This window comes from Zosterops lateralis (genome assembly GCF_965231275.1).
Source record: "Zosterops lateralis genome assembly, chromosome: 3".
NCBI lineage: Eukaryota > Metazoa > Chordata > Aves > Passeriformes > Zosteropidae > Zosterops > Zosterops lateralis.
Genome location: NC_139764.1, coordinates 88,681,565 through 88,697,251, shown reverse-complemented (window position 1 = coordinate 88,697,251; position 15,687 = coordinate 88,681,565). Strand labels below are relative to the sequence as shown.

The window sequence follows — 15,687 nt, the reverse complement described above, 5'->3', positions numbered from 1 at the left end:
GGGAGGATGAATTGTTTCAAAATTAATTCAGAAAAATTGGCTGACATTAGCACAAAGATACTTTCTGGCAATTCTTTCCAGCTAAGCAGCTTTATGAAAGTCTGCATCTGCTTTTTTTTTTTTTTTTTTTTGTACTTCTAAACCCCTTCAAGTTTCCTGTAGAAATTCTTAATTCAAGTGGTTAGGTGCTCAGTAGTAACAATCTCGGTCAAATAATATGGCCTGAGATATTCTAAAAGTGGATGTAAACCACTCAGAAAATTTACAGCAAATGGCAAGAACATGCCAAGTGTGTACTTGAACGGCAAAGCACTGTGTGCATGGAAATTTAATGTAAAGTTCCCTTTGTAAATCTGCAAATTGGTTTTCACTGACTGCTGTATCCTAATTTCTGGTAGTCCTTCCATTTGGTTTTTTGCTCAGAGCTCCACTGTCAATCGACAAAGCATCTGCAGCTGTACAGAGTGCACTGGCTCATTTAATCATCGACTTTGCTCCAGTGAGAATGAACTGCTGCATGCCCCAAAATGGTCATAGCAGCTCTCAGATTGCTCCTGAGACAGAGGGCTTCGTTCAGATTTCTAACAGGCCTGGGACCTCGGGGCTTGCCTACACAGTAAAACGACTGCGGCGTGTAGAGGCAAACCCAGGGCTAGTTTTAATTAGCAGTGGTAACCACAGCAGTAAAGACACAGCAGCACAGGTTTAGCAGGTGTGAAGTGAGGGGGCAGCCTAATGTGATAGCAGACATGAATTTTGATTGAAAGCATACCCTGAAAAGTCAGGTTGGCCCCATCTTTATTGTTACTGAGGAGGAGACTGCAGGCTGGTTTTGGTTGGCTGGCCTGAGCCATGGAAGCATCCTTTAGCCATGTCTGGGAACTGCTGTGTTTCCAGAATACCTGCACACAAGGAAGGTTCTTAACCACAGAATGGTTTGGATTGGAAAAGAAAAATCATCTAGTTCCAGCACGCCTGCTGTGGGGAGGGACACCTCCCATTAGACCAGGTTGGTCAGAGTCCTTTCCAACCTGGCCTTGAACACTTGAAGGGATGGAGCATCCACAGCTTCTCTGGACAACCTGTTCCAGTGCCTCACCATCCTCACAGAAAATAATTTCTTCTTAGTATCTAACCTAATTTTCCCCTCTTTCAGCTTGAAAATATGAAGTTCTTGTAGGTGAAGGCAGGAAAATAATCCTGCATGGCATTTCTTGGGTGTGGACTTTCCCTTTGATCCTGTTCCATGACAGCTCATGTTTGACAGGGTATATATCAGAGTTTGAAATATGGCAAAGCTGGAACCAAGGTGCCATTTAGAAGTGTTACAATTTGCGGTGCTTTTGGTGTAGGCCATCTCCCTGGCTCTGAGACTTCTATGGATACATCAGGTGTCTGAGACCTGGGAAAGTTGCTCTTTCTGCTGTCTCAAGGGACTTGGTGCGTGTGAATGAGACTTTTGTTCATTGCTCTGTTTTGCAATCAGCACCCATTTTTTACAATGCTGTAGTTTAAACAAGAGACAGCCAGTGTTTTCACTGGTGTGATGGGAATGCAGGAACAATGGGATACACACTCTCTCATGTTTTTGCTGGTGCCCATAGCCAGAGCAGGGCTGTGCAGTCCTTCACATGACCACAGATGTGGGGATGTGAAAGAAAACAGGGACATTAGCATGGCATCACCAGCACTCCTGATCATGCTTCACCACTGATGGAAAGGAGGAGGGTGAAATATGTCTTTTGTTTCAGGTGTGGGGGCCCTTCCTCCTCCCATTGCCTTGTGGCCCCAAAGGACCCAATTCTTGCCTTTTGTGTCCCCAAAATTCCCCCAACTCAGCTGTGAATCACTTTCCTTCCTGCAGGGATGGACTCTAATCTTTCTTAGACCAACCAGTTATTGTTTGGGAAAGTGATGCCAATTGTCCTTTCACATACCTTGGCAAAAATAGAGGGGGTGGGGGCAATCTACTCTAGAGAGCAGGAAAAACAGTTTTCAAGGTCCTTCCAAGTCTCTGAAAGGGAAAATATCCCAGTTTTCACAGGCGGTAATTTCAAGATTTGTCCTGGAAGACCATTTTTGCTTTTAAATTTGTATTTTGTTTCCAGAGTTTTGCTATTCTTCCTTCTAGTGTAAAGTGTCTTTTTGCTGTAAAGAGGGTGAGTCAAGTGTGATACATTTGGACACTTAGAGCTCTTCTGTGCCTCTGATTCAGCTGTTGTAACTTCTACCTGTATGGAATTAAACCCCTGTTTACCTGTGGAGGCAAAAAAATGTTGAGCTCTTCAGCTACTTTGATTTCTGCTTTTTAAACCCAATCTAATTGATGTGTAATAAATTGGCATGGGAAGAATAGAAGGATCCCAGGAAATAAATGGTAGCAAACAATGTGTCATGGCTAGAAATGGTTTCTGTTTGGGGTGGGAAATGATTTTTAATTATCTTCTATAGAAGCTGTAGAGAGATGGATGGAACAATTGTTCAAATTAAGCTATTTCCATGAGCTCACAGGCAATGAGCCTTGCTTATCCAACCACGTAAAACAAAGAAAACTCAGGCAATTAATTTAACGAGAGTACTTGGGACATGATATCATTCTGAATGGACTGGCCTGAGAAAACAGCTATTTTGAATCACAGCAGGATAAGCATACAAAACAGTATCCCTGTGCAACAAAATCCCTCTTAGCTGGGTGCCAAAAATTGGTCTGTTAGAGCCATAGGGTATTTGCCCAAACCTCGACTTTTGGGATAAGCAAATTCCTTTTTAAATACTCACAGTAGTGGCAAGTAAAACTTATGTGTGACTTGAATTGCTGGTGCTTGTGAGAAAGAAGGTGCCCTTTCATACAGGCAAGTTAAATATGTTTTTGGGACAAGTCATTACTAGATGTAGATCCACTACCTTGGCTATCATGAAACAGATAAATCTTTTCTTGCTGGCATAGAAAGAGAACATAAACCACTTTCATTTCCAGTAAGCTTTCTTGTAGAAACTTACAGTAACAGCTGGTGAAATAGCTTCTCTTTTTTGCAAGTAGTAGGAGGCTCTTACAGTTGTCAGGACAAAGCTGCACTATGAGTAGCAGTATCTAAAGTACCTTTTCTTTTTTTTAGGAATTCTGTTCATGTTCTGCTTGCAGTAAGGACTGTCTCTGGTTAAATTTTTTTCTCCTTTCAAGCTTCTAGATTTTTAAAGCCCTTAATTTTTTCCTCCTGTTTCTTGCAGTTTACACTGTTTTCAGTTTTGTAGTCTACTGTTTAATCAGCCTTAAATAAAATAACAGTTGGGTGGTTGTGGGTTTCTGGTTTTCTTTAAGGAAAGAGCCAACCAATGAACCAACCATAGAGACCAGTTCTGGAATACAAATCCTTGTACCGACAGCTCCCATCTCTCCCATGGGTAATACAGATATCAAAACCATAATTATTCCTCCCATAGCTTCTGGCTGAACTACAGTCAGATTCATGCTGGTTTTGTTGCTTTAGTCACCGAGGGCGGTGGGGGCAGGACGGGGCAGGCCGGGGTCGCTGTGCCGGGTGGGGACAGCGAGGGGCAGAGCCCGGGGCCGCCCTGTGTCCCGTGCCGGGCCGTGCGGGGGCCGGGGACACCGCGGGGCCGGTCACAGCAGGGAACACTCGGCCCATCCGTCCCCAGCTCCCGGTGTGCGGGTCAGGGACAAGAGACACAGGGAGCTCCCGGAGCAGGGAACAAACCAAGGGTCTGCACAGTCTCTCTTACCAAAAATGCCTGAGGGAGGTGGGTCTGTTCAGTCTCGAGAAGGCGTAACTGAGAGGGGCCTCATCAGTGTGACTCCGTGCCTAAAGAATGGGTGTCAAGGAGATGGACCAGCCTCTTCTCCTTGGTGCCAAGTAATAGGACAAGAGAACGGGCAGAAACTGATGCGCAGCAAGTTCCACCTGAATACGAAGAACTTTTTTACTGTCGAGGTGACCAAGCAGCGGAACAGATTGCCCGGGGAGGCTGTGAGTCCCCTCACTGCAGAGGGGGCGGGGGGCTGGCCCGGCTGACCCAGCGCATCCCCCCCAGCCGGGCCGCTCCCCAGCCGGGCCGCCCCGGGCCGGGCGTGAGGCGGCGCCCGCGGGCCGGGCGGGGGCGGGGTGGCCGCGGGGCCGGCGGGGCGGCTCCTTCTTTGGCCATGAGCGAGGGGCCGGCACTCGGCCGCCGCCGCCGCCTGCGGGACGCGGGGAGGGAGCGGCCGCAGCGAGGCTCCGCCGGCGGCAGCGGCGGGGGGATGGCCCAGGCCCGGATCAGCGCCAAGGCCAGCGAGGGCGCGCAGCAGCAGCAGCAGCAGCAGCAGCAGTCGGGCGGGCAGCTCCGGGGCCGCTTCTACCGCTCCACCTCCATGGCCGACCGCTCCAGCCGCCTGCTCGAGAACCTGGACCAGCTGGAGCTCAGGTGGGCCGGGCCGGGCCGGGAGGGAGCGGCGGAGGGTCTGGCCCCGAGCCCGGGGCTCCCGCGGGGGGTGAGGAGGGGCCGGGGCTTCTCCAGGGGAAAAGGGTCCCCTTCACGGGGGGCAAAGTTTAAAAATGGAGCTGCTGCTCTGAGGTGAACTTGCGTGGCCTGGAAACACACGGAAATAGGAATATGTGTACGAATGTATGAAAGTGGACGTTTCCCCGAGGAGGCGCGAAGGGCCGCTCGGGTTTGCTCCCCCAGGGGCGAGGGGACCTCGGGCGGACGGGGCTGGGACACGGCGGGTGCGGGCCCGCGGCGCATCCTCCTGCCGCCCCGTCCCGCATCTGCGGGCTGCTGGCTGATAAGAAGATGTAGGAAATCCGAGGATAAAACGTGGTGTCATTCGGGCTCTCGGAGACTCTGGCAAGCCTTTAAGCTGCAGTGCTGAATGCTGGCGTGTGATGCTTCTTGTCTTTCAAAGCTCCCTCTGCACTTACTGGTTCAGCTGTGGATGTTCTGGATGTGTTTGTGTCCACCTCCTCTCCGAGGTGTATTAAAACGTCTCCCAGTATTGTGAACAGCACTGCATTCTGCAGCTGAGGTGTGTTTTTCCAAAGTTACTGTAAATGCTGTGTGAATTTCATCGTTGTGCCAGGACATGTTCTGACTTTTTCTGTTACTTGACGTTCCCTAAATTATGCCACTTGACTTTTTTCCCAGTTTGGCCTCATGAGAGATGATACCTTGCCTTTAATCATCTCCCCTGTCTTCTCAGCCCAGCTAAATTACACAGTGTCCTTTCTGAGGTGGATGGATGTGCAGGATGCCACTGATTCACCTCCTCTGGTACTGTTTCAACACACCCTTTCCTTCATTACAGCTGCATATTGATCAGCGGCTTTCACAGAACCACCCAGAATGTTTCTAGGACTCTCCTGTAATTAAAAGAGCTCTGTGTGATGCAGGAGTTTTATTTCCCCTTTCTGCCTGCATTACTTTGCATTATTCAGGAGTGGACTCGATGTGCTGTTATATTAGCCTTTCACTTAGCTTGATTAAATCTCCTTCAAGTCCTTTGCAGACTTCTCTGAATTTGACTAAACAAAATCACTGTCTGCAAACATGTCTCACTCCTTACATCCAGGTCTAGGCATATGATGAATATATAATCCAAAAATTAGCATGAGAATATGCAAAAATGTGTTTTAGATTTGCTGAGTGACTCTGAAACAAAGCAGACAGTTTGGTTAGCCAGCAATTAAACCCTCAATTAAACTTCCCAGTTTGCTGTGGTTCTTTCAGACAGCCATAATTCTAAATGTGGAATAGTCATGAGTAAAAAAATAGTCTAATTTGATAAAAGTCACTCAAGTCTTACTTTTTTTCTATTCACAACTAATCAACATGCTTCATTTCAAATTTATTTGAATGAGAGGAGGAAAAACTTCCAAACTTTCTCCTTCTCCAGCTGGTTTGGTTTTGCTGTAGACCCTCGAGGTGTTGCTTGTAAATATAACAAGTGAAAATTTGTTAAACTGAACTACAGCCTTTAATTAAAACTCTCAACAATCCTCAGTTCTCAAGCTGCTTAAGGTCAACTGAACGCTGAAGCAAGCCTCATCCCTCTGGAAATCACAGGATCACAGAATGGTTTGGGTTAGGAGGGACCTTAAAGGTCACCTCGTTCCAACCCCCTGACATGGGCAGGGGGCACCTTTCATTAGACCAGGTGGCTCAAAGCCCCATCCAGCCTGGCCTTTGACACTTCCAAGGACAAAGAGTCCACAACCTGTCTGGGCAACCTGTTTCCTCACCATCCTCATAGTGAAGAATTTCTTCCTAATACTTCATCCAAGTCTATCCTCTTTCAGTTTAAAGCCATTGTAAAATGCTCCAGTTTGAACAGCCTTCCTTTTCCTCCCTTTCTTTCCACTGTGAGAGCTTATTTTCCAACAGTAATGGGGTATTTCTGTACCTCCCTGATACGTGTTTGCAGAGGGGCTTTTTTCTGTATGGAAAGTAAGCAGGGAAGGGGAATTAATTTGGCTGCCAGGGAGCAAGTGCTCGAGGCAGAGGTGGTGAGGGGGGCAGGTGGCACCTTTGCCCCTTGTAAGGGCTTGGACCTTGGTGTTGCTGTGACTGCCAAGATAGCTCAGGAGCAGCTGGAAGCGTGACCAGAGGCTCTGTTTATGAGTCACTGTGTTCTGCTGGTTGCGTTAAGTGAGAACAGTTTTAGGTGTGATGATACACGAGGTAAATCAGACTCTTGCTGGGTATTTTTTAATCTTCATTTTTCGTACTTTTTATCTTGTTCTTTGGATCAACCATAGGCATTTAACCGTTCATTCATTCCCCCACCATTGATTTCAGTGTTGACAGGACTGCTCACTTGCGAGTGGACACTCAGCTGAAGGAGCTGAGGGTGAAACTCCCTCCAATGTGCCTGATTAGCTCCATTTCAGGAAAAAGGTTGCTCAATCCTCAGATGTTTCTTATTTCCTTTGAAAACTTATCTGAACCTCCAGCACGTGGGCTTTAACAGTGGGCTGTTTAAGGCAGTCATTAGTTTAAAGGACAGAGTTATTGCAGCTGTCCTAAGAAAGCGAGTGTCAAGTTTCTCATCTGGAAACAAAAGCACAGCCTGGTCCACCTGTTTCTCAGGGGAATGCTCTGCTCATGTAAATGGTATGTAGCAAAGAAAGGCACTGCTCAGCTAATTGCTCACAAACAGGGAAAATCAGAAGTAAGGAATGTCTTTTTCAGTGTTAGGTAATAGATGGAATATTTAGTTGATGTTCAAAGAAACAAACACAGTCCAAGTAACAATATGAATGGAGGTTTTCATCTCTGAGGAAAAAAGACTATATTGCTGCATCAAAATAATTGATAAGTAGGCATAAATATTGAGTATTTTGTGTTCTTTTTTGTTTGTCTTTATTCTTTGGTTGGTTGTTTTTTTAGACTTGGATTGTGTTTCCACCCCTTCCCACATGAGTCACCTCTGTTAGAGGTTTAAATCTTCCAACTATTTTTTTTGGGTCTCCCACACAAAGGAAAGGTTTAGAGAAACCTGTGCAGTTAAGAAACCATGCATTTTTTAGGAAAGAAGTTATGAGAATTGACTGCAAGGTGTGATCCTGACACACTATTTTCCTGAAGTTGGTGTGACTTGTTTCTGCCTTTTTTTGCTGGTTTTCTTTTTCCCATTAGAGTCCTCTTCTGAAATGACCCTGTCCCACTGTTGTGTGGCACTCCATATTGCAGTTTAAAAAATGGTAAAAATAATTCTGAAGAAGCAATTATTGCAAAGAAAATAGTTTTAAAGATTTGGTTATAGTACCTTTGGTAAATTAATGTCAATCAAAGTTCTAGTTGGTGAACTATGTTTTTCCTTTTTTGCAGTATGCAACATTTATTCTGACAATTTGGCTTTTAGGTCCTACCTCACACAGCAAGCTGGCCTTTGGAAGCAGTGATATTTTAGGCACTCTCTTTAGAACTGTACCAATTCAGGATACATCTCTGCAATGCAGCTTTTCCCCATTCTTCTTAGGACCCAGCAAAGCCTGTGGAAATCACAGACTGATCTACCCACTGAAAGTAGAACTTTAGTTTTTAAGTCAGTACAATGATATACAGAATCTGATTTTAAAACACCATCAAAATCGAAATTCTGCACTTCAAAATTTTAATTTACAACTTTTGAGTGACCACAATGCGTTTTTAAAATTGTGAAAATACTAGCTTTTTAAAAAAGCAAGGCATTTTGAAAGTATTACTAGACTTCCTAAATTATAAAGTAGAGACATCTGATGTATGAAATTACTCCACCTGCCTCACTGCTCTTACTAACCAGTCCAAAATAATAATTAAAAGTATTTGCTCTTGGCATGAATTTGCATTGCATTAACTTTTCCCACTCCTCCTCAGAACAAACATTAAAGGCAAGGCCTGAAGCCTGTGCTTTCACTGACTAAATTAGGCTCACTATTTTGTAAAACAGAATCATTTTGTGAGCAGGCTGTGTGTGAAGAGGGACTATATCCTGAAATGCTCCCATTCTTCTGCTTTCACCCTCTTTTGTCTTACTGCTGTTTTCCTGAAGTTACCTGCCCTCACCCAGCCTGTGAGGAAGGAGCAGCAGCTCCGTTCCTGTCTCAGATGTGCCCTCAACTGCAGATACAGCAATGAGCCACTGCTGTCTCAGGGCAGTGCCCAGAAATGTTGAAGAGTGTAGAGCACCTAAGAGACTTAACAGTGTTTTGGTTTGTTTCCCCTTTTCTGGCCAGGTTTCATAAACATTTCAGGCTAGATGGATGGATTCTCGTGATGCAGCTACACCTCCTGAGCTGTGCACTGCAAGCATCTCAAACCATCAGCCAGGTTCACATGATACTCTTGCTTTTCTGTGCAGCCTGTGAATGCAGAGTTGATGGTTTTGGCCCAACTCTTTCAGCCAGTTCCAGCTTGGGAAGCTCTCTGCAAGCCCCTACTCTCAAATCTCAAGCCAAGGGATTGGGATATTTCCCTCTTTTATATCAGGTCTTCCAAGTGTTGCATCAGAGTTCTCCAGTGTTCTTTTCCATATTATTCAGCTGAATGCAAAAGCCTCCTCTGTAAATCTGTGGTGAGGAATAAGACATAAATTAAGAAATTGGACTCAGATTTCTCATGTGGTATTTTCACACTGCCCACAATGAGCTGAGTCTGTACTTTATGCCACAAGGAGGGCAGGCTGTGGGCACAGAACCACACACCTTAGCCAGACCCAACAGTTACAGGGACAGCAGTTTCTGATAGACTTTCCCCTTGTCCTCACTGCATTACATGTGAGTTTCAGCACAGTAATGGGACTGGAGTAGGGGTCTGGTTTCAGGAGGGACCGAGTTTTGTGCTTCCTTGCAAGGCCAGAAATAGGAGCTGCTCCCACAGAAGCTTCCTCCCTGTGTGAATCCTTGGAAAGCACCAGTGACAGTGGGAGCAAGGCAGTCCAGCATCTTCTCCCAGTGATTAAGGCATATCACTTGTGTCAGGGAAACCCTTTCCATGTTAATAAAAGTGTGTGATCTTTGTCCCACTCACAGAGTTTTCTCCTTTGTGAAAGGTGTTGTTTGGCACGTTGCAGTTTTCTGGAGCGTTTATTGCTTTGCAGGTGGATTATATGGGTTCCCACCCTCACTGCCAAGTTCCCTGATGGGGACTTGGTCCCTTTCTCTGCTAGTTCCTAGTTAGGCAGCTGATAATAATTGCCAATTGGCTACACGACTTCTGCTAAGGGGCTGTACTACTGTCAGGCTCTGCATATCCAGATTAACCACAGAGGAGGACAGAACAGCACTGTCAGTAAAATAAAAGTCTGATTTAATTGTTCTTTTCATTTGCCCTTCTATTTGTTTGGGTTTTTTTTAATTATATTGAGTCTTGAAAAGTGAAGTTAAGATAAAGTCATGAAATCAGTGTGCCTGTCTCATGGATAACTAAGAACTGACTACTTAACTCTAAGCTGAAGTTTAAAACAACAGTTCTTTGCAGTTATAGAGGTGAACAGCTATTCTAATATTTAAACATTTTGTTTGATTCAATGATGTACAGGGTGGAGGCTTTCCGTGATGCAGCATCTGCTATGGAGCAAGAGAAAGAAATTCTGCTTGAAATGATCCACAATATACAGAACAGCCAGGATATGAGGCACATCAGTGAAGGTGAGAAGCTGCTTTCCTGTACCATCCAACTTAACAAAGTCTATTCGGCCCATCTTTTAGGGAGCTGCTCTGTGTCAGCAGCTCTCTTTGCTGCTGGTAAAGGTGCAGCATTGGACCCAGCTGAGGTTGTTGAAGTGCCACCCATTAACCCGAGATCTTCTCGAGTATAAATTCATGCTGTTTAGGTGGATGGATTACCATGAATATCACTACTGTGCTTGTGAAAGCCTATACTCATTCCACTGATACATTTTCAAAATCAAGACTAACAGTGCTCTGCTGGGGGAGAGACATTGATGATGATGATACAGTTGAAAATGATTTTGACTACTGGACAGGCATGAGTGTTAGAAAGTGTACAGCCTGCAAGAACCTGATGATTAAGATCATTGTCATAGTTGTGATTCATGGCTATAAAGTTATTCCCTAAACCTGATTATTAGGTACTTTAAATTGCTGGTTTATTGGCTGTTCAAGAGCCTATGTATCAAGTGTGTCGTGTTCATATTTTTGAAAAGCAGCTATACTTTCAGAAAATAGAAAAGCAGTTTTTTCATGGCCTCTTATTTTGTCTAGTTTTCTCTATATGGCCTTCTGGGATATTGTCTACGGCTCTCCCTCAGAATGGCAGAAGTCCTTAATGAGCCAGTTCTGTTACTGAATGTTTCCTGGTAATATTGTATATTTTGCTTTAAAGTGACACAGCAAGCATTATGTCAGCAGTGGAAAAACATTGCTTACAATTTTAGTAGAGTTCAATGCCTCATTTCAAATCAGATACTGGCATCTATGAAATGAGTATGACTTGGACAAATGCAGAAAGCTCATTTCTGACTTCTGGAAATCTTGTTGATTGTCACTTACTTAAAAAAAAAAAAAAGTTGTTTACTGCTAAGTTATAGCAGTTTGAGTGTCTCGATGATGCCACTTGCACAGGAAAGTATTTGCCTGTAACCAAGAGTACTTCTTGTTTTCGATTGAGGTGAGAGAGAAGAACTTAACTTGACCGCGAATCGCCTGATGGGCCGCACCCTGACTGTGGAGGTTTCCGTGGAAACCATCCGCAACGCGCAGCAGCAGGAGTCCCTCCTGCACGCCACCAAGATGATCGACGAGATCGTCAACAAACTCCTCGATGATTTGGAAGACGCCAAAATGCGCCTGATGTCGCTTTATGGTGCGTGCACGTCCGATGTGCCAGCAGGACCCATCGATCAGAAATTTCAGTCTGTGGTCATCGGGTGTGCCATTGAGGATCAGAAGAAAATCAAAAGGCGCCTAGAGACTCTGCTCAGAAACTTGGAAAATTCTGAAAAGTCCATCACGTTGTTGGAGCATCAGAAATCGTCTGTTCGGCAGTCTTGCAACAGCAAACAGGATTAATGTACCCTCCTGGCTACTTCTGGCAAACGACAGGATGAGCAAGTGCCCGTAAAAGCACACAGAAGTCAAGAAAAGAATTCTCTGTACGAGCACACACGTGTATGCACAGCCACGTGCACCAAAGTATCTTTGATTGCAAGGTGCAAGCATTTAATGGGTTTTGGTAGCATTGGCATTTTCTTTTGGCAATAAGGAATGCTATCTGTTCTTCTGTAGAGTCGATACTGCTCTATTGCAAATTGTAATTGTGCTTCTGCTGAACTGACAGGAACTGAAAATCTAGCTTTTCCTCCATTCTCCTGGGATTTTTAAAACTAAAAAACTAAAGTTGTTTTGTCCTGTCATGAGATTTCAGCTTTTCTCTGCTGTATACAATAGTGTGTGAACCAGACTTTTGGGGACAAAAGACAAACCATGGCAATAAATCAAAACAATTAATAAACAGTTTATGGTATTTTCATAAACAACACAGTGTCCTACTCATTACCATTTATAATTTTGCACTTTTTGAATATTTCGAATAAACTGGTCACAGTACTTTTCTAGAGATAGACAGCTACCTCTAGTTTGTAACTGAGGAAGTGAAAAGCAACACTTTTTTCCCTGGGCAATGTATCCCAGGGATCACCAGCCAGACCAGAAATGACCTGACTCTCAAAATCCCCCTCCATGCTTGGTGAACCATTCTGCTCCCACAAGCTCATTGTAGCTTTGAGACTGCTGTGTGTTTCTTTTTAAAAGGTAGTAGAAAAGGAAATTGTACATCAGCTACTACTCCACTTCTGCATCATCTATGAAGCCACAGAGCAAAACATTTTGACTTCTCACCTGGCAAACACTGTATTTGTGTCTTGTGTAGGACGGTACTTTGTGCATCCAGCATTGCTAGCGTCTTTGTAAGTGGTTTTTGGTTTGTATTTTTATCTTCCACTCTCTCACTCAATAACTGCTGGGCCTCATCACTGAACTCTGTGGCTGTAGGTCAAAAGTCACAGAGTTCGGGGTGTGCCTGTAGTTTTTTGACCCCCTGTAGCCTGGCCAGTGTTGCAGTACTTCACCCAAGGGCAGTGCCCTGAGGGGAGCAGGGGCCTCTGTGGCTCAGGCAGCAGTGTCCTGAACTTGGCTCAGGCTGAAGCTCAGCTGAAAGAAGCCCAAAGGGTCTGAGTACTGCTCCCAACCACAGCTGCCTTGGTGGCAGTGCCTTGGGTGTGACAGTTGGAGTGTCACACCTGGTTGGTCTGAGGGTGACCAGCCCACAGTGAGAGCCCTGCACATCAGGCTCCTGCACAACCAACAGTCAGGGGCCCTGTGGTTTTAAATGCCTTGGGTGGGCTCAGGTGCTCTGCAGGAAAACTCAGCCTCAACTGCTATGAGGTTACTGTCACTGCATTTAATTTGCAGAAATGGCACTTTAGGTGGTGCTTCGAATGCAATCCAAGTTTCAGCTTTGAGATTGTGAGAAGTTTGTAAAAGTTGGTGATATTAATTCTGTAATTCCACTTTCAAAAATCTTCAGCTATTCAAGAGTATTAAAACTCTTTACAGTAATACACGGACTGGGTTGTTTTCAGAACTCAGACTGGAACACTTACGTTGAACACAGCTTCTTGTTGCTTAGAATATTCCTTCAATATTTGGGGATTTAAGGCCATTATAGGGTTATTCAGGCAAAAAGGTTTGCTTTCGTACTGATAGCTAAAAGAATTTTTATTTTTTAGAGCACTCGTGCTATCACAGAATTGCAGAATAGGTGGGTTAGAAGGGACTGATGAAGGTCGTCTAGTCCAATGCCTCTGTAATGAACCTAAAACACTGCCAATTAATCCTTATCAGGGTGTTAAGCAAACACACTGATTTTCTGTGTTCAAAACTGCATGCAAGAGGAAGCAGGAGTATGTTACTTCTGATACTCTTCAGATTCCTGGGAAAAGAGGCAGACACAGATACTGATTTGGGTTTTACTAAAAAAAGAAAAAATACCAAAACGATGCAAAACCCCCAAACAACAATCACTAGTGACTATTTACCTGTTTATTTTCAGGAAATGTACCGAGCATCTCTGGTATATTAATAATACTTTAATGCCACTTCCAATGTCTACAATCTTCGACTTAAACCTTGTCACTGTATTGGTCAGACCAATCATGAAAAGCCAAATGACCAGGAAGAGCAGAAAAGAATCCCTGTTTTGTATTTTTCTTACCACATGGTAAAGAAATCAGAGGAGAGCTAAGAAACACCATTTCTATTGAACTGGGGTGTCCACACTTGTTCCTTTGAGTGCTCTCAAAGTGCTGCTGCCATGGATCCCAGCTGTTGGCAACACACACAAGAATCAAGCACATTTCTCAATCAGATTCAGGTTGCACAGCTTGCAGTTACAGCAATTCTTGAAATTTAATAGACTGACAATTTAATATAACCACAAAAGTAGTGACTTATATCAGACCCAACAATAAGCAAACAAACGTTTTAAGTTTCGTGATGCAACTAATGTCACTTACAAGAGAACAGCAGAATTAAATTGTAGGGATTTTACAGAACAGCATATACAAGATACTCAGTTTTAAACACTGATTCTTCTGCTTGAGGATTTTATGGTATGTTGACTTTTTTTCTACAAATCTGTTACATTTACTTGAGATCATGATGGTGATAAAATCAGTTATGTACATTTCCTCTTTTAGCCAGTTACATTTAAGCCACTAGTAACAATTTATCTTAATCCTCACAATGAGAGTGGTGTTTTTCCTGGTCCACAGTGATTTTTAATTTTTCTTACCAACTTCAGTGACTTTGGCAGAACTGACAAACTATTTATCAGTATTACCCTTCTAGAAACCTGAAAATGAGCCTAGTTCAGTACTAGGACTCCCCTGGCTTTGAGATGACTCATATAGAACACTTCAACATGGAACACTGGCAGGTTTCCCTTATTCCATTATAGCACCTTTCATCTTAAATCTAAGCATTGCTGGTTTTCATAATTCTATAATTTTGATTACCTGCTTGGATACCATATTTAACAGAGAATTATTTTCTCTCAATACTATTTGTACATTAGAAAGAAGATCTGCACAACTTCTGCTTCCTACAAAAAAGATGGCAAAGTTGTTTCAATGGACTCAAGTCTGCTGGACCGTCCTTGCACTCTGATTTTGGTACAATTCGTGTTCAGGTAATGCAACTTCAACTGAAGAAAGGTCTATGACTACACTTAGAAAAGCAGCAGGGGCTCAGTAGTGTCACTGGAATGGGAGCAGCATGTGTATTGGCTTGCTGCATGATAAACTCCCACAGAGGAGAAGGGCAGATTATTCACCCTGTTAACACCTGGAGCTCTCAGCCTGAAGGGCGCATGAACAACTTCAAGTGCAGGCTGAGCCTTGTGCATGCACCCCACATAACCCCCAGAATGCTGCATGTTCAGCTGCTCAATGCTCTTTAGATTATCCCACCTATACAGAAATGATGTGAAGGAAAACTTCATGTCAGATATGCTGCAGCCCAATAATGAAGCAAAAAAATTAAACAGGAAATCAGACTGACAGTGTGGTAATTCAGGCTAATTTTGACTACAAAAGTGTTGCCTTAAGAAACACTGAAAATAAGAAAGCTTCAAAATTGTGTTAAGTGGAATATTTCAATATTTTTTTTAAATTAACCACACACATACAAGCACAAAAATTAGTGTGATCAGTCAAACAACTTTGAGATTTGCTATTTCCAGTTGGAAATACATCCCTAGCATTACTGCTTCGCATCTAACAATGCCCCACATACTGGGAGAACACCCATTCACTGAATGGATACGACACAGAAGTGACAAAGCTGTAGTGTCATACTCTTTAGTGAATCCCTACTTCACTAAGGCATTAACAATCACTAAAGCTTCCTGCTAGTGGTAGCTTTATCAGCCAAGGGCAAAGAATTGTGGCAAGATCCAGATAATACAGCCAATGAGCTATTCAAGAGATATAAAAGAATATAAAGGAGTGCAATGAATTTTGTGTCTTGTGGCACGAGCATCTCTTGCTCTCAATCCAGGGTACCACGGGCATAACAGAGCTACATCCTCACCCACCATGCAGTCCCAGGGATGCAAAGAGAAGAGCATTTTTATTACCAGCCCTGCACCGGTAGGTTTTGCTGACTAAAACATACGATATTTTGTGAGTACACT

At 43.9% G+C, this 15,687-nt stretch overlaps 1 protein-coding gene across 1 annotated transcript; it reads left to right on the top strand.

The window, feature by feature from the left end:
- Positions 1–4,255: 4,255 nt before the first annotated feature.
- Positions 4,256–11,982, top strand: BAG2 (BAG cochaperone 2; the record flags this gene model as incomplete). Its single annotated transcript, XM_083857025.1, has 3 exons — positions 4,256–4,419; positions 10,012–10,121; positions 11,104–11,982. The coding sequence occupies 3 exons, from the start codon at positions 4,256–4,258 to the stop codon at positions 11,502–11,504; spliced, it is 675 nt and encodes a 224-aa protein (XP_083713151.1). The 3' UTR covers positions 11,505–11,982.
- Positions 11,983–15,687: the final 3,705 nt, after the last annotated feature.